This window comes from Schistocerca cancellata, chromosome 7, assembly GCF_023864275.1.
Source record: "Schistocerca cancellata isolate TAMUIC-IGC-003103 chromosome 7, iqSchCanc2.1, whole genome shotgun sequence".
Lineage (NCBI taxonomy): Eukaryota > Metazoa > Arthropoda > Insecta > Orthoptera > Acrididae > Schistocerca > Schistocerca cancellata.
This window is the reverse complement of record NC_064632.1, coordinates 466,221,564-466,245,487: the sequence shown is the minus strand read 5'-3', so window position 1 is coordinate 466,245,487 and position 23,924 is coordinate 466,221,564. Positions and strand designations below refer to the sequence as shown.

Below are 23,924 nucleotides of genomic sequence, written 5' to 3'. Positions count from 1 at the left end.
ATCTCACAAGGTTGGTGACATGAATTTTATTTTGTACAATGTTCTAATTGTCACAGGGATGTATCCTATGTTGTGTGTGACTTGCATATTATATTTAAAAGCTGCATTGCGTAGTATCGTTTGAAGTAACGGCAATAAGTTTTCTTACAGATAGCTATTTACATTACTATATTGTCGGCGCATATTAAAACTACTTTCTGTTCCCTTGCACCCGAGAATTCTAATATTACTTTCCTCCTGACTTTCGGCCCAACGACAACAAATAAAATAGAAAAGCTAAACAAACTGCAATGTGTATTTTGCAAAATAACTTACCTTTCACGATCAGAATTAAAACGAATACAGCGTTTAGAATCATTTTTCCCCTTATGATCAACGATTCCGACTTCTACTTTGCTCAGTGGGCGAATATTGTACTGCGTCGCCTGCGACTGTTACATACCCACGGTGCCTTACTGCCTTTATTTCCTGCTTGCCCAACACGTGATGTCTGTTCACCGTCACACAGATACTGACTCAACCTTTTATCTTATTGTCTCTTTTTTTCGTCGTCCCTCGACGCAAGCCAACAGTGGCATGTCTGAAATGTCTGACACTTCTAAACGTCAGCATAAGTGCAAGTAGAACGACGAAATCATCTATGCAGCATTTCTGCAGCTGGCGTTCCCATTACAATAACAGAGAGGGGCATCACCAGTGCTTATCTTTCTTCAGGCTTCATACAAAATTGCCAGTCATGCTTTCAAAAACATCGTCTCACGCCTGTCATTTTGTACTTGACCCCAAACACTCAAGTCTATAGAGCGCCAGTATGGGTATAGTAATACGAACTTTAAGGTAGGCTTAGTCGTAATGCACTAATTGCCCACGGTCAATTTACTCCTGCTATAGTGAAAGGGAACCTTTTGTCAGTAATGTCAGCTTTGTTGTGACTTTCTGACTGCAAGATACAGAAAAAAAAAAGAACTGACATACGTTCGAAGTAGTCCTCTCCGCATTCTTGAAACTACCCACGTCTGTTCCGTGACAGACTTATCCAGTTTTCATGTTACAAAACAAGAAAAATAGATTTGCTATTTTTTTCATTTCATAAAATATTGCAGCAAAGAATTCGAGCAATAATTACTTGCGCAGAAATTTATGAATGAGTTCATATCGACAACTTCGGAAGTAAAACCACTAAACCAGTGTCGGACACTAATGCCGCGTTGTCTGCATAAATATGTATCAAGCAATAAATGTACCTGTTTATATGAAAGGATCATCCAGAACCCAATGAATCCGTTGTCGAAAAAAGATGAAATACGAATTTTTATTTTTTATAAATGCAGACTTCAGTTAATGGAGATTACTGAGAGTTTTATCAGCAACAAGCCCCTTCATACGCCTACTCCCATGGATTTTATAACTTTCCGGAAATTTATTTATTGTGTTGTCCTAAAGAAAAGTATATCAGCTTGTTTTACATGCTTTCGTTCTCTGTCATCGTAATCGGCTGCAGCGAGCAGATATAACTACGCATCTTGCTTGCAGAAGACTTTTTAAGGCTCTTGGAATCTTCACAATACTTTTATCGCTGTAAGAGTTTTTATTGATAGTGTTTCCAACAGAGTACTAAAGATTTGCGCCCATATAATGAGCCTGGCCTTATCCGATATATTTAATGCAACACCAGCTCAGCGCATTTTTCCAGAAGAGTGAAATTGCCGTTGTTAAACCCATCTATAAGAAATATCATGAGAGAGCTGTCAATAATAACCACTGACCTGTTTCATTGCTGACGTCATTTTCCAAAATTTTTGAGAAGGTGGCGTATTCTATAACAGTATCTCACCTTAGCAACAATAATATCCTCAGCATATCACAGTTGGGGTTTCAGTAGGGTTCACAATTGAGAACGACATTTACATGTTCACTCACCAGATTTTACAAGCATTAAATAATAAAATAGCATCAGCTGGTGGTATTTTCTGCAACCTGCCTAAGGCATTTGATTGTGTGAACCATAGTATTCTCCTAAATAAATTGAAGTCGTGTTGGATTGATGGTATAGCCAGCTGGTGGGTAGCGTCATATCTAACGAAAAAAAAAAAAAAAAATACAAACAGTTGTGCCTAGTAATTCTACCAATGCAGTTTGGGGACATAATTCTGACTGGGGATAAATCACATACAGTGTTCCCAAAGGTTCAGTCTTAGCTCCACTATTGTTCCTCATATATGTAAACAATCTTCCATATAATATACAACAAGCAGAATCAGTTCTCTTTGCAGATAACACTAGTACTGTACTCAGTCCAAGCATATTCAAATTTATTCACCTTTCAACATTTTACATGTAATCAGTGTCATATAATAAAAGTTACAGACATATTGTATGCATCTGTATATACATATATTTAACAAGACAAATTGCCTGCATAATATTATATTTCTAATTTTGTGATATATACTCCTTTCACAAAATGTACCATCACAATTCAATATCATTTATTGCACTCGCTAGAAATTCTTCAACTGTATAAAATACCAGTACCTTACTTTTTATCCATGAGCATAGAATGTGCACTTTTGGGTAATCTGCTAAGAAATGTGGGTGCTAGATACTTATATCTGCAGTGAATCTTTGATAGTCTGGCAAATGGCATGTCAGTTGTAGTCCATTTCTTGTATTATGTGAATGCATTGCCATCCTAAGGTCAAAGTTATTTAAATTTTCTTTGACATATATCAGGCAACTATAAATATACAAGCTAGGGACTGTCATTATATTTAATTCTTTAAAATACTGCTTGCACGAGTCTCTGGATAGTAGTCCTACAAGACATCTGATTGCCTTTTTTCCATTTAAACACTGTCTTTGAAATTGGGCACTTTCCCCGTAGTATAATCCCATAAGCAAGATGAGAGTGGAAGAAGGCAAAGTAGGCGTATAGTAGGGGTGTTCTACTAACAGAGCCTCTCAGTTTATGTAACAAGAAGATTACACGTGTGAGTTTGCCAGTTAAGTTTTTGTTCGATATGGAACTCTAATATCCTATTTTTGATATATATAAATGACCTAACATCAGCCAACCAGTACCATAGCACTATCCAGTTTGCAGATGACACAAGCATATTAGTCAGCGGGAAGACTGCAGAGATACTACAGACAAGACTGTCTGAGGCATTAACAAATGTTGTAAACTGGTTCAACCAAAACAAACTAATAATAAATAAAAGCAAAACAGTAGCATTAAATTTTCATAATATCAAGAGAAACATTGAAGAGGATATAAGAATTCAGATGTCAGACACGGATATTGCAAGTGTGCCTAATACAAAATTTCTGGGGACCTGGCTACAGGATAATCTTAGATGGGAAACTCACATTGACAACATATTAAAGAAGCTAAGTACCATGTGTTATTTAATGAGAGTGCTAGAAAACTGCTGTCATAAGGACTGTCTAATGACAGTTTACTATTCTAATATACATTCTGTCCTAAAATATGGGATCACTTTTTGGGGTAACTCGCCATCCTGCCTAAAACTATTCAGGATGCAAAAAAGAATAGTGAGAATCATGGCTGGAATAAAAAGGAACAAACCATGTAGACCATTATTTAAAAGGATGGGGATTCTTCCCCTTCCATGTATTTTCCTATTTGAAAGTGCAATGTTTATAAAGAAATATACAATAACAAATCCTAGTATCCTCCCCAAAAATGAAAATGTCCATCATCATAATACAAGACAGAAAACTGACTTTCATGTACTCCATACAAAAACCAGTTTGTGCCAAAAAGGAACATTACACCATGGAAAAATTATCTACAATAAATTGCCAAGAGAAATTAAAGTAATGACAGATGTAAAAAATTTTAAAGCAGCATTAAAAGAATATCTGTTGACACATTGCTTTTATAGTGTGGAAGAGTTCCTCCAAAATCCTCGAGAGTCTAAGTGATGATTATGCAAATACTGTAACCATTAATATTGGCCTATAAATACATTCAGATGTAATTCTCAAGTTTATAATGGGGTTCAAGTATAAGTTGTATAGCGACTTGCCCAGTATATGAAGTAAAATTCTGTGAATGTAATTCTCTAGTGTACATGTCAGTTCATAGTGTAGAAGAGTTCCTCAAAAATCCTTAGAGCTTAAGAGAGGATCATGCAAATACTTTAATCGTTAATATTGGCTTATACATGTATTCAGTTGTAAACTTCAAGTTTCTAATGTGGTTTAATTATAACTTACACATTGACTTGCCCAGTATATGAAGTGCTGTAAAATTTTGTGAACATAATTTTCTAGTTTCTAAAGTGTTTTAATTGTAAGATATACTTTGACCTGTCCAATATCTGATGTGCTGTACTGTACATGTAAGATTTACTGGACCAATAAATACAATACAATACAATACAATACAATAGTTTTACAGATGTGTTTTCATGTTTGAGGGCATTCAAATTAAATACAATATCTTCTGTCTTATTATTATTTATCTGTAATGAATCTAAGAATGTCTTGGAACAGTAGTGTGTAAAAGTAGGATGAAGCAAACAGCTTGGTGGAATGATACAGCAAAGGCAGGCTGTAAAAGGAAAAAGAAGGCGTATCAAAAATGGCTACATACCAGAACCCAGGTAGATAGAGAAAGTTATGTTGAAGAACGAAACAAAGCCAAACAGATAATTGCAGCATCGAAGAAGAAATCGTGGGATGACTTTGGAAACAGGTTGGAGACTATGGGTCAAGCTGCTCGAAAACCATTCTGGAGTGTAATTAGCAGTCTTTGAAAGGGAGGTAAGAAGGAAATGACAAGTATTTTGGACAGGTCAGGAAAACTGCTGGTGAATCCTGTGGATGCCTTGGGCAGATAGAGGGAATATTTTGAAGAGTTGCTCAATGTAGGTGAAAATGCGATCAGTAATGTTTCAGATTTCGAGGTAGAATGGGATAGGAATGATGATGGAAATAGGATCACATTTGAGGAAGTGGAAAAAATGGTCAATAGATTGCAGTGCAATAAAGCGGCTGGGGTGGATGAAAGTAAGTCGGAACTCATCAAATACAGTGGAATGTCAGGTCTTAAATGGCTACACAGGATAATTGAAATGGCCTGGGAGTCGGGACAGGTTCCATCAGACTGGACAAACATGGAAACAGAAAAGATTGTAACAACTACAGAGGTATCTCTTTAATCAGTGTTGTGGGTAAAATCTTCGCAGGTATTGTTGAAAGGAAATTGCGAGTATTAGTTGAGGACCAATTGGATGAAAATCAGTGTGGGTTTTAGGCCTCTTAGAGGTTGTCAGGACCAGATCTTTAGCTTACGGCAAATAATGGAGAAGTGTTATGAGTGGAACAGGGAATTGTATCTATGCTTTATAGATCTGGAAAAGGCATATGACCGGGTTCCTAGGAGGAAGTTATTGTCTGTTCTACAAGATTATGGAATAGGAGGCAAACTTTTGCAAGCAATTAAAGGTCTTTACATGGATAGTCAGGCAGCAGTTAGAGTTGACGGTAAATTGAGTTCATAGTTCAGAGTAGTTTTAGGGGTAAGACAAGGCTGCAACCTGTCTCCACTGTTGTTCATATTATTTATGGATCATATGTTGAAAACAATAGACTGGCTGGGTGAGATTAAGATATGTGAACACAAAATAAGCAGTCTTGCATATGCGGATGACTTAGTTGTGATGGCAGATTCGATTGAAAGTTTGCAAAGTAATATTTCAGAGCTAGATCAGAAATGTAAGGACTATGGTATGAAGATTAGCATCTCCAAAACGAAAGTAATGTCAGTGGGAAAGAAATATAAACGGATTGAGTGCCAAATAGGAGGAACAAAGTTAGAACAGGTGGACAGTTTCAAGTACTTAGGATGCATATTCTCACAGGATGGCAACATAGTGAAAGAACTGGAAGCGAGGTGTAGCAAAGCTAATGCAGTGAGCACTCAGCTACGATCTACTCTCTTCTGCAAGAAGGAAGTCAGTACCAAGACGAAGTTATCTGTGCACCGTTCAATCTTTCGACCAACTTTGTTGTATGGGAGCGAAAGCTGGGTGGATTCAGATTACCTTATCAACAAGGTTGAGGTTACAGATATGAAAGTAGCTAGGATGATTGCAGGTACTAGTAGATGGGAACAATGGCAGGAGGGTGTCCACAATGAGGAAATGAAAGAAAAACTGGGAATGAACTCTATAGATGTAGCAGTCAGGGGGAACAGGCTTAGATGGTGGGGTCATGTTACACGCATGAGAGAAGCAAGGTTACCCAAGAGACTCATGGATTCAGCAGTAGAGGGTAGGAGGAGTCGGGGCAGACCGAGGAGAAGGTACCTGGATTCGGTTAAGAATGATTTTGAAGTAATAGGTTTAACATCAGAAGAGGCACCAATGTTAGCACTGAATAGGGGATCATGGAGGAACTGTATAAGGGGGGCTATGCTCCAGACTGAACGCTGAAAGGCATAATCAGTCTTAAATGATGATGATGATGATGATGATGATGATGATGTAGTAATGAATCTGCCTGAAACCAGCTGGTCCATCTGCCCATTCCTATTGTTGCATTATTCTGTAATTCATCAAAGTTATTTCCTTAGTAATTAGCATTGTATCGTCTGCATACAGTGCTGTGTCAATAGCTACTGAAGAAGGCAAATCCTTTATGTAGACTACAAAAAGAAAAGATCCAAGTACGGAGCCCTGTGGTACTCCTTTGGTAACTGACAAGAAACTGGATCCTCTTTCATTTATAGCTACTGTTTGTTTTCTATGGCATAAGTAAGATTGTAATAGATGGAGAGCTCTCTGTCCTATTCCATAATACTGTAGTTTTCGTATAATAATATTGTGGGTTACAGTATCGAATGCTTTGTTAAGGTCCAATGATCTCGCACTAATTACAGATTTATTCTCAAAGGAGTCATATACTTTAGTGACAATGCTCTCTGCTGCCTTCACATTTGAGAGACCAGTTCTGAACCCATACTGTGTGGAACATAGCAGTTTATTCAGTTCAAAATACTGGCTCATTTGCTGTTGGATGCAGTACTGTATTATTTTTGAAATTATGGGAACTAGCGAGAGGGGTTGGTAATTGTCAGGTAAATCTTTGTCACCTTTCTTATACACAGGTATGATAACAGAAATTTTTAAACAATCTGGGTAAATACCTTCATGTAATATCTTATTTATTACCCTTGTTAAGGGGATTATTATTTCTTCTCTTAAATTTTTTATAACATAATTAGATAAACCATAGTAGTCTTCAGCTCTGGAGTTACTGAGCTTGCCTATTGATTCACTGACCTGTCTAGAAGTTACTAATGCCCATTAAAATTTATCACTCAATTTTCTGTGTATTGTAGGTAGCAGTGCTTCTGCCTTTCTCACATCTTCCTCTATCTTAATGTCAGAGACAGGAATGGTAAAATGTGCATTTAATATATGTGGAGGAATCTGTGTACTTTTTTTCAGTTTACTTCTGTTTTAATGACTTTCCATGCTGCTTTGCATTTATTTGTAGGATTGAGTATGAATGTGTCATTGGCTTTGCATTTTGCTGTCTTAATTTCAGACCTATTGTGTTTCTGGCTAGTTTGTACAAATTTTTATCTGCTTCACTATGGTGAGACCTGTCACGATACATGAGCATAACTCTTCTTAAATTGTTTAATTGTGGTGTATCATTCTTTCATTCTTTTGGTTTTGTGGTGGGTGTTATTCTTGTGGGTTCTATGGTACTGCTTAGGGCAGGTTTCTTCAAATATTTTAACTACTACATATAGGAATTTAATGGTTGACTCATTAGCTTTCATAGCTTCTATGATTACTTCATCCCAGTCTACTTGTTTTAACCTGGATTTCAAATAGAAGAGCTTTTTTTTTCATTTACTCTTCTTATTGCTCTACCTGGCTCATCTGAATAGCTTCCTATTTTATTATGTTGTGGAAGTTTAAGCCAAAGCCCATCATGATCTGAAATACCTAGTTTAATTATGTTGCTCTGACTTTCATTTATTTGAAAATTAACAATTATGTTTTCAAGACATGCATTCTGTCTCGTGGGTGTATAGTTTATGCAGGAGAAGTTAAGTGCTCTTAATGTGTTAAGTAGATAGTTTACAGTTTTGCTTTTAATTCTAATGTCTATATTTATATCACCAGATATCAAAGCTCTACACTATTTCTTTTTAAGGAGGAATGCTATGAGTTTTCCAAGACACTCTATAAACAAGTCCTCATTTTGATTAGGGGTGTGATACACAGTTACAACTAATATACCCATACTTGGAAACAATACAGCTGCTGCTTCAAAATATGTTTCAATACAGAAACTACTTATATCTATAGCTTCATATGTTAATTTCATTCTCTTACAAATATATATGGCTACACCATCATGCTTCATGTTAGTTCTACAGTACCCTGTAGCTAGTTCATAACCATTAGGTGTATTCAAATCTATTTCTGTATGAGATAGCCAATGTTCATTTACCAAAAGCACAGTACAATTAAGTTTTTCCAGCCAATATTGCAGTTCCAAGAGCTTATTTTTCATTGACTGGATATTAATATGCAAAAAGAGTAGACAATTTTCATTGACAGTTGGCACTGGCTGTCTGTGAGTTTGACACGTCTTCCTCATTTCTGACGCATCGCTTACCTTAGGCAACTTCTTCTGTGTGTTTTTCTTCTGGTTTTCCTCCCTATTCTGCTTCCAACTAAAAAATCACTCAGATGAGTGGGAGGCACAGAAACAGAAGAAATAGTAAACAAAGTTCATAAAAGTATCACTGACTGGTTTTTGGGGAGTGGTCTCACCCTCAGTTTTAAAAAGAGTCAACATATGGTTCTGCTCATCTCGGGGTACTACACCAATGATAAGTATAACACAAGGAGAAGAAATAACAAGTAGGGTGGAAACTTCAAAATACTTGTGTCCATATTGATGAGAATTTAAATGGGGAAAAACACATTCTGGACCTCTTAAAAAGATTTAGTTCAGCCATATCTGCACTTAGAATCATTGCAAATCTTGGGGAGAGACAAATCAGTAAGCTGACATATTTTGCATATTTTCGTTCAGTTGCATCATATAGAATAGTGTTCTTGGGTAACTCATCTTTAACAAGAAAGTCTTCATTGCACATAAATGTACTTCAAGAATATATGTGGCACTCACCCACAATCATCTTGTAGACATCTGTTTAAGCAGTTGGGTATTCTGAATACTGATTCACAGTATATTTATTCCTTCATGAAGTTTGTTGCAAATAATAATTTAAAAGGAACAACGATGTGCATAATTACAATACCAGAAGGAAAAATGACAGTCATTATTCCACATTAAGGTTGTCGTTAGCACAAAAATGGGTGCACAGTGATGCAACAAAAATTTTTATCACTTAGCCAGTGATATAAAATGCCTGACAGACAGCACAGTAAAATCTGAAAACAAACTGAGAAAGTTTCTCCTGATAACTCCTCCTAAATGTAGAAGAATTTCAGTTACTGTAATGTGTAAAAGGTGATGTGTAGGAATCACTGACTGACATCCGCTTATCTTTGTCCTTTTTGTAAAACAAAATAAAAGGAAAAAAACTTAAAAGTGTTCAAAATGTAACCTTATGTACAAATTAATTTGCAATTTGAATCTAGAATGACTCATTCCACATCATTATGATGTATCATGCAAAATGATCTATGGAACATGTAACTAATTAACTAACAAACAATTAAAAAAATCAATTTTATTTGAACTGTGATCTACTCACTCACAATACATGACACAAGAATAATTTTCATGTAGAGTATGTCTCTGTGCCTGCAATTTAGAGTGAAATTATTTGCTCAGGTGCAAAGACATTCAGCAGGCTCCTGTTTAACTTGAAGGAAGAAATTTTGAATCCTACCAACTCAACAGAAAATTTAAACTGTACCTCGTTTGCTACTGGTTCTACAAATTATTTGAATATCTAGGTCCAAGAACTGAAGACTTCTGTTAGGTTCATGGCAAGTAGTAGTGCTTCACTGTAAATCTGTGTAACAACTAGTATTATATTGTAAACAGGACTATTTTCTTTGAAAAAATACCATTGTCATCATCATCATCATCAGCATCATCATCATCATCATCAGTAGCAGTTTTCAGCCACTGGCCTAGTTGGTTTTGATATAAGCCTGAATTTCCTTGCACCTTTCCACCACTGCTCTGCCATAACCCTGTTCCAGCCTTTCCTTTTCCCATTGATCTTTCATGTTAGAAACTCAATTCATGCATCCTCCTCAGCATTCCATCACATTTTTAAATGGCTTCTGTTATTGGGAAACAACAAAACTGATGATGGTCGAATTAGAGAGGATATAAAATGTAGACTGGCAATGCCAAGAAAAGCATTTCTGAACAAGGGCAATTTGCTAACATGAAATATGGATTTACATGTTAGGAATTCTTTTTTGAAAGTATTTGTATGGAATGTAGCTATGTATGGGTGTTAGATATAGATGATAAACAGTTTAGACAAGAAGAGTGTAGAAGCTTTTAAAATGTGGTGCTGCAGAGGAATGCTGAAGATTAGAGGGGTTGATCATGATCATGTAACTAATGAGGAGGTACTGGGGAGAAAAGAAATTTGTGGTGCAATCTGACTAGATGGGGGGATTGGTTGGTAGCACGTATTCAGAGCCATCAAGGGGTCACCAGTTCAATATTGGGGGGAAGTGTGAGGGGTGTAAATCTTAGAGGGGAAACCAAGAGATGAATACAGTAAGCAGAATCAGAAGCATATATGTTGCAATAGTTATTCAGAGATGAAGAGGCTTGCACAGGATAGAGTAACAAGAAGTGCTGCATCAAACCAGTCTTCGGACTGGAGACGACTATGACAACAACAACAACTACTACTACTACTACTACTACTGCTACTGCTACTGCTACTATGTACATATCCCTTCACTGAATAGTTGAAGCATCGAATCATCAAGATATGTGAGTAGTTTCCTTTTCTCCTGAATTATTTACATTCTTCCAGAACTTTCCTTACCATATTGCCATGTCCAAACCACTCAAACCTTGCTTATTCTATCTCCTCCTGAAAGGGTACTTCCTTTACCATCTCCCTGATCTCTTTATTTCTTATTATGCCCATCCTTGTTACTCTCACTCTTGTTCTGTGAAATTTCACTTAACATGTCTGTGTCTTGCTTAAATCCCCAGATTTAGGTTTTAGAAGCACACGTCATGGGTTGGTTCATAGTAGGGTCAATATATTATTCTCTTGGTACACTATGGAACATCTTTATACAACACCAAGCTCTTATAACTTTTCAGAAATGCTATTGCTTGCCTCCCTCTGTCATTGGCTTCCTCATAATTTGCACCATTTATTTCCACTACTCTTCCAAGATATTTAAAACCAATAACTTTTTTCAGTCATTCCCGTGTGGGTCTTGTGGTAGTCTTCTCCTCCTTTCTTTCCACAATAATGAACTCATGCTTCCGTATATTAAATTTCATGTAATATAATCCATCCACCTCTGCCAGTACACTTGAATTTCATATTCCTTATTACCCTATAACATTAAGTCATCAGAAGTAGGCCATTAACTTACCTTATCCTCTCTAACTCTTTCAGCCACATTGTGCATTATGTGATCCATGCTAGCCACAAGAAGTAAGAGTGAAAGTGCACTTCCTTGTTTCAAACCCTTTCTCTGCTTTATTCAATCTGTCACCTACTGTCCTAATTTAACATACTGCACCCAACGGAAGGTCTACGTGACGGGAGGTCCTAGACACACGACATTTACATTTTACCATGTTCATTGGTCAAGTTTTTCATGCTTTTGTTCTCCAGAGCTTCATGTACCTTTCTGCAGCACACACTATTATATACTGCAGACAACCTTATAGGTGGGGCAACTACAGCTATGAATATTCATCTTGGGTATTAATAACTGCTTCAGCTGTATTTGGTCCTTTTATTACTGTACCACTACTGGTTTCGTGGTGCTAAAGGCCACATAATCCATAAGGTGGGAAAGAGGGGGCATTTGCCACCTCATGAAATCTGGCACTGGGGAGGGGGTTTGACTTTTTACTTGGCTCTTCAGGTATCAAACTAATATTCCTTCAAAACATTAAGTGGATAGTTATCAGTAGTTTGATATACAGTAACTTCTGTGTAGGTCCTATCAAATTTGATTCTTGGGGCAGGATAAATTGAACTAGTTGTATCAAAAATGGCAATTTTAGATTCTTGCCCCCTATTGGATAAATTTCTGCAGATGCCTGTGGCCATATCCATAATGTTTATCCTGTGACTACCTTCACACAAATATAATGACTGTCATTTAGCTTCACAAGCAGAAGCTGTGTTGCTGTTCCATCATTTTATTCTCATTAGAATTTCTCAAATATTTTCAAACAGTGACACATCAATGTGTCCCTTTCTAGTTCTTAAATTCTTAGATGTTTCCTTTTTGAGAATAGGGACAAATATTCCTTTTTTCCAATCTTCTGTGAGTGTCTTCTCCCTCCAAATGACCCTGTCACACAGTATAGCCACTGCTTTGCTGTAACTCCAGCTCCTCTTACTATTTCTATTGACACCTTATCTGCATCTGGTGCTTTTCCTCATTTCATATTGTGAAGTGGCGATTCCACTTATGCCCATGTCAAATCCTTTTCAATTTCTTCCCATCTCTTCATTGGGTACTTCCTCAGTTATTAAATCTGGGATTTAAGAGAGCTCCAGAATGTTCTTTCTACATCACTTTCTGTTGCTGCTTATCATCTACTTATTTTAGATTTACACCCAACATAGTGTGGTTTACACTCTTGAGCTTCACCATCCCATACACTATTTTTCTGTTTCTTTCCTCCATTATCTCCATATGTTTGTTGGTCCATTTCACCCTCTCCTCCGCTACTGTTTTACCAATGTAATCCAGAAAATTTTATATTGAAACAGCAGCTATTTAATATAATTGAGGAAGCAACAGCTTTTTTTGAAGCTAGTAGCATTCTTTTTAATTTACTTGGTTAAATTTAGGTTGCATAATCACTAATAGCACTAAGCAGTATATGATTGTTTATTATTGATTACATTGTACATATTAATTTTTGTGATTTGCTTGTCTTTTGTTAATGCATACCTTGACTTGTTCCACATCCCAGGGATTCTCTCAGTATCTACACAACACAATGAATGAATGAATAAAAAATTGGAGCAGTACATAAAAAACCTAAGGTTGAGATAAAATTTTCTTTTTAACTTGAAGATACTATATAAATAATGTATGCCCAAAGACAAACTAGAATACACGGAAGAAGGGAGTTAAGAATATGGTTACACATGAAAATGGGAAGGTTGTAGAGGATTTTGGAATTTGTGCATGAGAGATACCAGAAAAATAAGAATGAGGTCAACAAGGAAAGTTACAAAAAAACAAAGATTCAACAGACTAATAATAAAAGAAGCTCAATCACACTACATAATACAGAATTTGACAGTAGTGGAATTAGGCCAATTGAGACTGTGGTTTATCATTCTATGTATTGCTCCTCACGTTACTCAGGATTCCATGACTGTTGTGTGAATACAGAAGCCATGGATTCAGAAATGTCACACTCAACATCTTGCAGGGTCTCAAAGGTACACATGGGTGGTGCCCAAGAGGACAGACACAGTGATTGCTCACCCATGCAGGATTGTTCAGCCATGTTCCTTGAGTCAGGAAATGGGCTTGTTTGCAATAAGCATCCACACAGGCTGTGTGACGACATAGCAAACACTGTTGCTGCTTCTCTTGACACAGCAGCAGGGAGAGACACATGGACATTGATGTGTGTAATGACAACACAGGACACAGGAGTGACACCAGCTCATATCTTCAGGTGAGTGCCTGATCACACAGGACATATCTATGTCTGGAGGCTCCAAGGGCAACGAATCTTGCAAGATTGCATTCATATTCATTATATGGGCCCAGCACGTGGCACAATCGTATGGGATGCTTTTGGGCACCACTGGTTTGTGTAGCCAATATTTTGTTAAGGCCAGTGGCTATGCACTGTCTTCAAGGTGTATGTGATGTTATCTTTCAACAAGGTAATATAAGACAGCTTGTTGTCCTGACCTACTTGGATACAGAGGATGTTTAGCTGTTGTCCTGACAAACATATTGAAAAATATCTGGTCTTTGGTTGTAGAGGGAGTGGCATGTTACCACTTGCCAGACATTAAGACTGATGAACTCTGGTGTGGAGCTGAAGCTGCATAGAATGACGTACTTGTGTCTGTCATCCAAGCTCAGATTGACTCAATGTCCAGCTAGTTTAGAGCCAGTTTTGCTTCCCAGTGTGGCAGCTTTGTGTACTAACTTTTGCATGCTGTACACCCAATAATCATCTACAAATTTAATAATGTATTTTCCCTTTATTTATTTTTTATTTATTCGTTCGGCATATACAAGGCAAATATTACAGTGTCATTACAATCCACCAGGAAATTACAACACTACACAATGCTACTTATAGTTTTGAGCCAATCTATGTCTAGGTCAGGCAGGTAATGTATGTCCTTCAGTTTACCACTATATCCTACCACTTCACACATTAGTAGGTGGTCCATTGTCTGGATTTCACCACATTCACACACGGGACTCTCCGCAAGTCCCCACTCATTCATTAGATGTTTGCATCTTCCCACTCTTGTTCTAAGGCGATTTAAGGCAACCCAGAGCTTCCGAGGGAGGTCAAAATCATTTATCTTCTTGCTGGGGTCATCAATAAGCTTTTGGTTCTTGTGTGTCCCTTTGCGCCATGATTCCCCTCAGGCCAGCTTTGGGTCGAAGTCCTGTAATTCCCTGCCAATCTTCCAAAAGGGGGACCTAGATTTTAGCCTGTTGATGGGTGATAAGTCTTGGTGTATAGGGAGTTCTGGATTGTGTACAATCTTCCTATATATTCTTGAGGTCGCCATGGAGCACCTTATATCAGGGGGTTCTATGTTGGCAAGGACTGGAGCCAGTCACATGAGGTAGCCCTAAGTGTTCCTGAGATAATTCTCATCGTCTCTTTCAATTGGGTGTCTACTTTATTTACATGCGCACTTTTCCCTCAGACTGGTGAACAATATTCAGCCACGCTGTACACGAGGGCTAATGCTGACGTCCTTAGTGTATTAGCTCCGCACCCCCATGATGTTCCGGCCAGTTTAGACATAATGGCATTTCGAGATTTTAATTTCTGTTTGGTGTCTTCCAGATGGGAGCTAAATGTTAGTGTGCAGTCTAATTTTACTCTCAAATATTTGGGCTTATCTTCATGTCTGATATGCCGGTCATTCAGGGAAAGCTGTAGTTTCCTGCTTGAAGCTCTGTTATTAAGGTGCATTATGGTACTGGTCGTTTTATTGGGGTTGGGATGCAAATGGCACTTAAGGTAGTAGGTGTTCAGCACTTCAAGGTCCGCATTCAATGTTTTTTCAAGATCTTCAAAATTTTTGCTTTGGTATGCGATGGCATATCAGATATGTATAAATTAAAAAGGGTCGGCGCCAGGGCTGACCCCTGTGGCAGGCCATTGTTTATGACCGTGATTTTGCTGCTCTTTCCATGGAGATAGACCTTGATCTTCCTGCCTGTCAGCATATTTTTTAGTAATGTGTACGTCTGATTGCATTTGATAATTCTAGTAAGCTTGAGCAGTAGTCCTTCGGTCCAGACAGTGTCATAGGCTGATGTAAGATCTATTAATACCAGGCCTGTTTTCAGCTTGTTCTGATAGCCTTTCACTATATATGTTGTAAGGGACAAAACTTGTTCACAGCAGTTCCTTCCCACATGAAACCCTGCTTGATAGTCCAGGAGGTTCGCCTCAGTGTTGGTGCTAGGCTGGCCAGTAATATTCTCTCAAATAGTTTGTAAGAGGTACAAAGCAGTGAGATCGGTCTATAGTTCTTTGGATTATCTCCATCCTTCCCTGGTTTCAGTACCGCTATTACCTTATTACCTTATTACTTTGGGAGTGCACCTGATTTAATGCATTCTGTGAAGAGCTCGGCCATCCATTTCCTCCCAATGGGTCCCAGCTCCCTCAGAAATTCTGGGAGGATTTCGTTGGGTCCGGCTGCTTTCCCTGTTTTCATTAGTGTTAGGGCCTGGGTAATCTCCTCAACGTCTACTGCTTTGACAATATCTAGATTAGTTGGACTCTTGGCTAATTCCTTGGTTAGGTTCCTGGAGATCCTTTTCTTCTCCTCAGTCTTCAGGCGTATTTTGGAGGTCTGTTTCATGGCAGTCGCTATTTTGGATGGGCGATCTTCGTGGTGTTGTGGCACCACCCAGTTTCCGTAGTAGACCCCAGCTCTTCCTGCTAGAATGGGTAAAGTCCAGATTCTCCATTGTATTTTCCATACTGTACTGTATACATATAACATGTAAAATTTTGTTATTTAATGTATTTCCTACTCTTGCACTTCTAATAAATGTAACAATGCTTAAATATGATAATGAAAGTTCTGGGAAAATGAGGCATAAAGGAGACCATTCACCAAATATTAGAAGTGTTAAGTGTTCAACAGACACACAAAACAGGATGAAAACCTAACACAATGCTTCTTTTTGTTACTAACAAAAGTTGGCAAAAATTTGAAGTGGCATAAATAATAAGTACACTGAAAAATAAGAGTATAGAAGGTTCAGAAGGAGGAAAAAATTTGAATGCCTGAAGAAAAGTAAAATAAATCCCTTAAGTCAGTACTGAAACCACTTCTATTGATTCTTTATATAAATGTCTGTTACAGAAGGTGACAATGTAATTATGTATACTGATGACATTTTTTTTGTAACTAGCAGCAACACAATGGAAGAACATGAAATTTTTTTTAAACATTTCAGTATTTAATGGCAGTCTGGTAGATAGAGGTGAAATAGTTGCCAACATCTTCACCAATTGTTTTTTGACACCAGCTGATCAGATTGGTTGTAAAAGGTGTATGAATGAAGCCATGAACCTTCTACAAAAGTCAATGCAGAACAAAATTAGCGAGAAGCATATACCCAATATCACAATAGATGATGGGACTGAAAAAAAAAAGAAAAGAAAAGAAAAATGCTGCTGCTGTGGACAATGTCAAGCAAAGTACTGAAGCACTGCTGCAGTAAATTTAGTCTCACAACTCTCTACTATGTATTGTGCAAGTCAGGATGTGGCTGAGGTGGAAGTGGGGTCTAAAAAAGAACAAGTGTTAATTTTTCAACTCCGGTCAGCAAACTGCCTCCTGTTTATTGAGAAAACATTTACTGATTGACCTAGCCGGGGTACATTATGTGAGTTTAGTGACCCTAGGGTGCAAACAGATTGAGCTGGGGCTCGAAAAGTGCGCGGAGGCAACCGGTCAATGCGTCTGATCTCATCGGGGGCCTGTCAGTAAAAGAGAACGATCCACCCGCCTCGTCCGCACAGCTCGGCGTGGTGGGTGCTCACACGTGATCTCCTGGATCTTTCTGATTGGCTGCTGTAGGAGCTCTGCCTAGGCAAGCGACGCTTCCCTAAGTGTCACCCGTCAGCAGAAAGATTGTTTGTTCATCGATCACGTGAACAAACCATGGGATAGCGGCACATACTGGAAAAATCTGATGTGTCGCCAACCCAGGGCCCGTGCACGGCTTTGTGAAGACCCATTGCTATCCATAGCTTACACATTTAAAAAAAATTCCCTTTTCTTTTATTGAAAATAAAGGACTCCTGTACTCAATCTGTCAGTACCTGTACATCTCCTTCCCCTTCCGCGGGAGTGAGGTTTTATGGTGAAAATTAGTTGTTGCTCGTTGATAAAAGAAAACAATTTGCTCCCTTGGTCGGGTGTGCTAATATTTGCAAAAATGGGGGTGGGGAGAATATAAGTTTTACAAAATCATCTATGTATACTGGAGTGGTTTTACAACAACATAAAAAGAAAGTCCCTTTAAAAAACAAAAACAAAAAAAAACTATATTATACAGGAGGATTGTTGTGAGTTTGGTGATCAAAATCATAAAACATTTAGAGACATTGATCTTATCACACATAATTCAATACGATAATTTCCCATCATCATTACTGTATCAGAATGCACAAAAAGTTAAAAGTATGTCTAAAGTTTCATAACATTGGAATGAAAGATTACAGATTCTGTTAATCATATATACTTGCAACGCTAAACTCGGTGTAGCAGAAGTGTAGATGCTGGCCGAACTGAATCAGCACTGATCTTTTGAAAGTTACAGGTGCCTCTATAAATGTGTAATAGTTTGTGATGTTTGGCAAACGTTAAACTCGTTGCTACACAGTGGAATCAGTTTCAGAATATAAACAAAAATATGAAGGTAGTAATTGTAACAAATTAGTTAATTCTACAAAATAAAATTATTCAACTGACAAACATAGTTAACATAAACAGAATATGAAGATAGTAAATAATTATATAAAACATTGAAATTCTCAAACTGAGAGGTAGTTTCTATGGTCAATAGCTTCAAAATAATAATTAAAGACTTATTGAAACACTAACAACCTAAAAAATTGCTTCCTATACAGATAACAGAAAGTTAAAACATGTTCATAATGTAACATAAAAGGCATTTGCTTTTGTGTAGGGACACTGATTGCAGTTGGTTAAACACAATAAAGTTCTAAATGTTGATGGTATATCTTCCACATATAATATAGACAATCATTGAAAAATAAACAGAGTGAGAATCTTTAGGTCAGATGCGGCGCTGTGATCGGGTGGCCCATGTGCCACTGACGGAGAGTGAGGCAGCACAGGACGCCACACAGCGGTGGATACACTGTCGTTCCCTCAGGTGGGGACAGCGGGAAGGAGGGACATGGTGGCAGCTACTTATTGTGTAGGCAGGTACTGAAACACTCCCCCTGGGATTGTATCAGTAAAGTTTGCAGGAGTGGGCTTCAGTAGGAAATAAACTAAGGTTTCCTACATTCAGTGGTCATCTCTAGTATCTTTACCCAATAGTTTACATGATTAGATACATTGATACATGATAACAATAATAGTAAATGAACATTAGACAATACAAACTTTATTTCAGTTGAAGAGTGTATTTCACTATGGTAGACCATGCCTGATATTACTCTTGTCGAAATTCACCCTCGGGCTGTGCCTCAGGGAGAGTTGGTTGTGTTGACTTAATGTGTTTACAATATCCTCTCTTATACAGGCACCAGAGAACAGCTCCTGCGACATTCAGGGTTGGAACAGTCAGGGCACTAGGCAGAGTAACTGTATACAATTGTTTCTGTGTCCGCCAGGTAGCTATGTGAGCAACAGCTCGATCCAGGGTGATTTGCCCCTTTTCGTGAGCTAGTAATTCATCAATTGGCTGAAGTAATCGAGCATCGGACTCATTGGGGACTGGGTACACTATCGGCTGACAGTAGTACCACGGGTACCTCAGGTAAATAAAGTAAAAGTGTTCCGAGGCTCAAATTTGCCAACTTGTGTTAGCTGTGCTGACAGTTTGACAGTAGGTGTTATTAAATCATAGGTGGACATGTTGAACAGTAATCCACTGTTTTCTAGTGCGAAACAATACGTCCAAGACACGAAAACATGGTCATAGCATATTAAAGCAATTGTAGATGTTTGAGGTACAAAATATAATAAACTATCCCCTACTGGTTTAAACCAAGGCTCACGCAAGGTCGATAACATACGAGGACGGGGGAGTTTTTTGTTTCCTCTAGAAACAAGGCCACCTCACAGTCCTTAGTTCCAGTATGAATGGATAAGTTTGAACACATATAGTAATTATTGTGAGGCACTGACAGAGGTCAGTCAGCTGCATGACAGAATGTCTTTGGCGATCTTTGCTAATAGCTAAGATATCATTAGTTTGCCAAGTCACTTGCTTTCGTAGGGCAACCCAAGTAACCGGAAAGGTGTGTAATCGGTAGCATTCAAACTCACAGTTGGCGCATGTGATGGGTAGAGAAATCTGTGCACACAGTCCTTGAGAAGTTCGCACAAGATGTACTGTAGCTGCCGCATAATAATGGGGTAGCGAAGATTCCCATACGGGGTAAAGCATTTGCATTGGCAATGCCAGATGAAACGAAACATTAGCCAGAGTTTGCAGGGACATTTCTGCAGGCATTAACGTAGGGCTAAGCTTATGCTGTAGTCCTAGCAGAGTAATAGTATGGAAGATGTTAATATGTAACTGAATGGCATGAGTGTTGCATAGTAAGATCTGTAGCGCTCTCGTTATCTCCAAAGTGTAGGTCACATTAGTTATGATATGATGTAAAAACTCAAGGTCCCATTGTTTAACATTCTTGGGTGAGGCATAATTGCTGGTGGACCAGTACGTCCCAATTTTGGTTAGTAGTAAAAGTTCCTTGGCGAAGGGTTTGGTTCCAGCGGTTAGCATCAGCATTGTCGGGAGTACCAAAGATAGTTTAGAGTATCACACCCCCGGCATTGAACCAGGCTCTCTTAACCCGAGTTAGGGGCACAGTGTCGAGATGCTTCGTAGTTGTTCTTGAGTGTTTAGCAGTGCTTGTTTTAAATCCCACAGAGTGCGTAAGGTGGAAGTCTTCCCTGATTGTTCAAGTAAAGGTTCACAGGTCAATAACCAATTGATAAGTTGTTGTAAAGCTAGCTCTTCTTCCTTAATGGAGGTTAGTTGTATATCGGCACGTATTACCACTTGATTGGGTGTATATAGCAAGTTGTTCAAACGTTCAAACATTATGCCTGATGATGACGGATGATTACTAAAGGGTGGGAGACTGACAGCTCCAGTAAAAAGAATCAATAAAGCACAGCATTTCATGGTGTAATGTCTGGTCGATATTCTCCTGGTAGTTATTCAACAACTCCAATAGATTATGAGTGACACCGTCAAAGTGCCCGATGAAAGGACAGAGTGTAGTAGTGTCCTGCATTCAGAAGAGAGAGAAGGCATGAGAATATCTCTATGTGACTGTATGTAGTAATGATGACAAAATATATCACAGCAGTGCGTAATAGTGTTTGGTTAATATTTACCGTGCAACGGAGTCGGAGAGTAGTATGCAACTTCACTGTTAATACTGAACTGGCCAGTAAGTGAGCAGTCACGGGTCTTTATACAATAGCAAGTAGCCAAAAGAGGGTTGTCAGCATTGCTGACAAGTACCTACAGTCAGCAATCACGTGTAGAAGACTAACATGGCAATTTCACAAACTGACTGAGTGAATTAGTCAGCGTAATAAGCCCGCGGCTATGTAAGACATGTGACCGAAAGGGGATCAGCAGTGCCTACATGTTATTTGTGTGTGTTTTTGTCTTATATATAGAAATTTATGGGTCTTCACCCAGAATATTGGTGCGATATCAATGAGAGTCAATCTGTTGAAGTGGAAGGTTTCTTAGCCGCTAGATGCAGATAAACGTTTAAGCGTGTGGATGGAAGCACTTAACCATGCGATAAAGAACATGACTGCTTGTTTCCTTTACAGAGAAGGTTACACACGGGTAGAGAATGCTGGTAATTACATTTTGTAAGTGATAAAAATTTTCAGAAAATTCCGTAGGCCCTTTATCTATGGAGTTTTTATTTCCGGGGTGACTGTTCAGATTGCTGCAGCTACCCTAGACAACACATTGCGCACTATGTTGAAAAGCGTTTTCTGCATGAACTGTAACAGGTTTTCCTGGTGAGAAGTATTTAACGAATAATTCTCTCCAAATAAAGTGAGTAGATGCAAAAGTGATAACCAGATAGAAGGTTTAACCGCCAGATATGCAAACAAAACAAGTGCAGCTGAACCCTTTTAATACATCTCCTGTAGTAGAGTTTATACTCTCCCTTTCAGGGTGGGGTATCATGTGGATGAGGTGTCTGTGAATGTGTAAGGAACGTATCATGTGGATGAGGTGTCTGTGAATGTGTAAGGAACGTTGTGTGGGTGCTCATGAAGCGATAACATGTAGTTCATACACTATGTATGACAATATGTGGCTATTCTTCGCTATGGGTTGCCAAAGAGAGGTGGGACTTCATCATCATCAAAGCACCAGAAGTAATGAGAGGAAAAACCGATGATAGCGGCCGTGAAAGAGATTCTGGTGTACAAGGTTGCGATTGCCAGATGGACTGAATAGTAACTAACTTGAAGAAGGACTTGCTACTGCTGTTATTGAGTGGTTGAGATTCGTGGATTAAGCAAACCAGTGCATATTTACGAGGATAACAAAATGTTTCCCAGCGTCAGGTAAAAGTAAGGCAGAGCATGGCAGAAAAGGATGAAATAGCAAGCATTTGTGGAGAGATGGTTACGTGAGAAGCATTGGCAACAACCAAGGACCACACTCGTTATGATATCACGGTATTAAGCAGTTAACAGCATGACTGAAGTGGTTACTACACCCTGACTGCTTCAGGCAAATTGGGAACAGCAACTTAACAAGACAGATACTTCGTCTCTTTACTCCTATGAAAACTCGAGATTCGCTGACGTGACTGTTGGAGAAGAAATGTGCCAACACCTGGCATAATACTCGGGTTCTAAGAAGGCAGCGAAATAATGCAGTATGTAATGACAGTAATACAAGAAAAGATGGATCAACATTGTAATAATGTATAGCATTTTAAAGCTCAGAGTGACTTACTACCCATTCTATGAGAGGTGAAGCGTAGCTGAACAGTAAAGTTTACCGGTTACAATATGTACGCGCGTGGCTGCTGATCAGGCATGCACACGTGTGTTGCGTGCTGCACTGCTTCACAGTACTACGTGAGGGGAATAAAACTTCCCTTTTACATGATCGAGTATTGGCGTACTTAGTTTAGCGAGTTACGCTGAGAGATAATTTATGTTGGCACTAAGAACTCTGTGGTGGCTCTTCCAAGTATGTATCGTATCGTTGCTATGTTGCAAATTATGTGTCACACTTGTGTTTAGTGTCACAAAAAGTCACGAGCAGCAAGGAAAAGTGAAAATGCAAACATGATGATTGTATTTATGTACTTTAAGGGAGGGACAAAGCTCTCCTTAGGAACAACCAAGTAATGCCCAAGGTTATGTCTTTAAAATTTCCAACGCAGGTTTTCGCCTACTGTTGAAGGACACTGATTCTTCGCTTAGCTGGATAGCAGAGACACGATTCTCACTTCACAATAGATCGTTGGAGAATAACTTAAACATGGACACTGCAACAAGGGAGGAGCACTACCTCGATGAGAAAAATGGCTGGAAAGACGGATAGGACCAGTATCATCATCATCATCATCATCATCATCATCATCATCATCATCATCATTTAAGACTGATTATGCCTTTCAGCGTTCAGTCTGGAGCATAGCCCCCCTTATACAGTTCCTCCATGATCCCCTATTCAGTGCTAACATTGGTGCCTCTTCTGATGTTAAACCTATTACTTCAAAATCATTCTTAACCGAATCCAGGTACCTTCTCCTCGGTCTACCCCGACTCCTCCTACCCTCTACTGCTGAATCCATGAGTCTCTTGGGTAACCTTGCTTCTCCCATGCGTGTAACATGACCCCACCATCTAAGCCTGTTCGCCCTGACTGCTACATCTATAGAGTTCATTCCCAGTTTTTCTTTCATTTCCTCATTGTGGACACCCTCCTGCCATTGTTCCCATCTACTAGTACCTGCAATCATCCTAGCTACTTTCATATCTGTAACCTCAACCTTGTTGATAAGGTAACCTGAATCCACCCAGTTTTCGCTCCCATACAACAAAGTTGGTCGAAAGATTGAATGGTGCACAGATAACTTCGTCTTGGTACTGACTTCCTTCTTGCAGAAGAGAGATCGTAGCTGAGTGCTCACTGCATTAGCTTTGCTACACCTCGCTTCCAGTTCTTTCACTATGTTGCCATCCTAAGTACTTG

At 38.6% G+C, this 23,924-nt stretch overlaps 2 protein-coding genes across 3 annotated transcripts in view; one reads left to right on the top strand and one right to left on the bottom strand.

Annotated features, from left to right (window-relative positions):
* Positions 1 to 494, bottom strand: part of LOC126092116 (digestive cysteine proteinase 1) — a 72,943-nt gene extending 72,449 nt beyond the window's left edge. The window contains exon 1 of the mRNA XM_049907555.1: positions 316 to 494. Within this exon, the coding sequence (XP_049763512.1) occupies positions 316 to 358 (43 nt within the window). The 5' untranslated portion in view covers positions 359 to 494. The remainder of the gene's footprint in view (positions 1 to 315) is intronic.
* Positions 495 to 748: 254 nt separating this feature from the next.
* Positions 749 to 23,924, top strand: part of LOC126092117 (ethylmalonyl-CoA decarboxylase-like) — an 85,775-nt gene continuing 62,599 nt past the window's right edge. Inside the window, exons 1-2 of one of the 2 annotated variants that reach the window (XM_049907556.1) lie at positions 782 to 837; positions 13,654 to 13,905. In XM_049907556.1, coding sequence (XP_049763513.1) covers positions 812 to 837; positions 13,654 to 13,905 — 278 coding nt within the window. In that variant the 5' untranslated portion in view covers positions 782 to 811. Of the gene's footprint in view, positions 838 to 13,653; positions 13,906 to 23,924 lie in introns of both variants that reach the window. The other variant, XM_049907557.1, reaches the window with a different exon arrangement.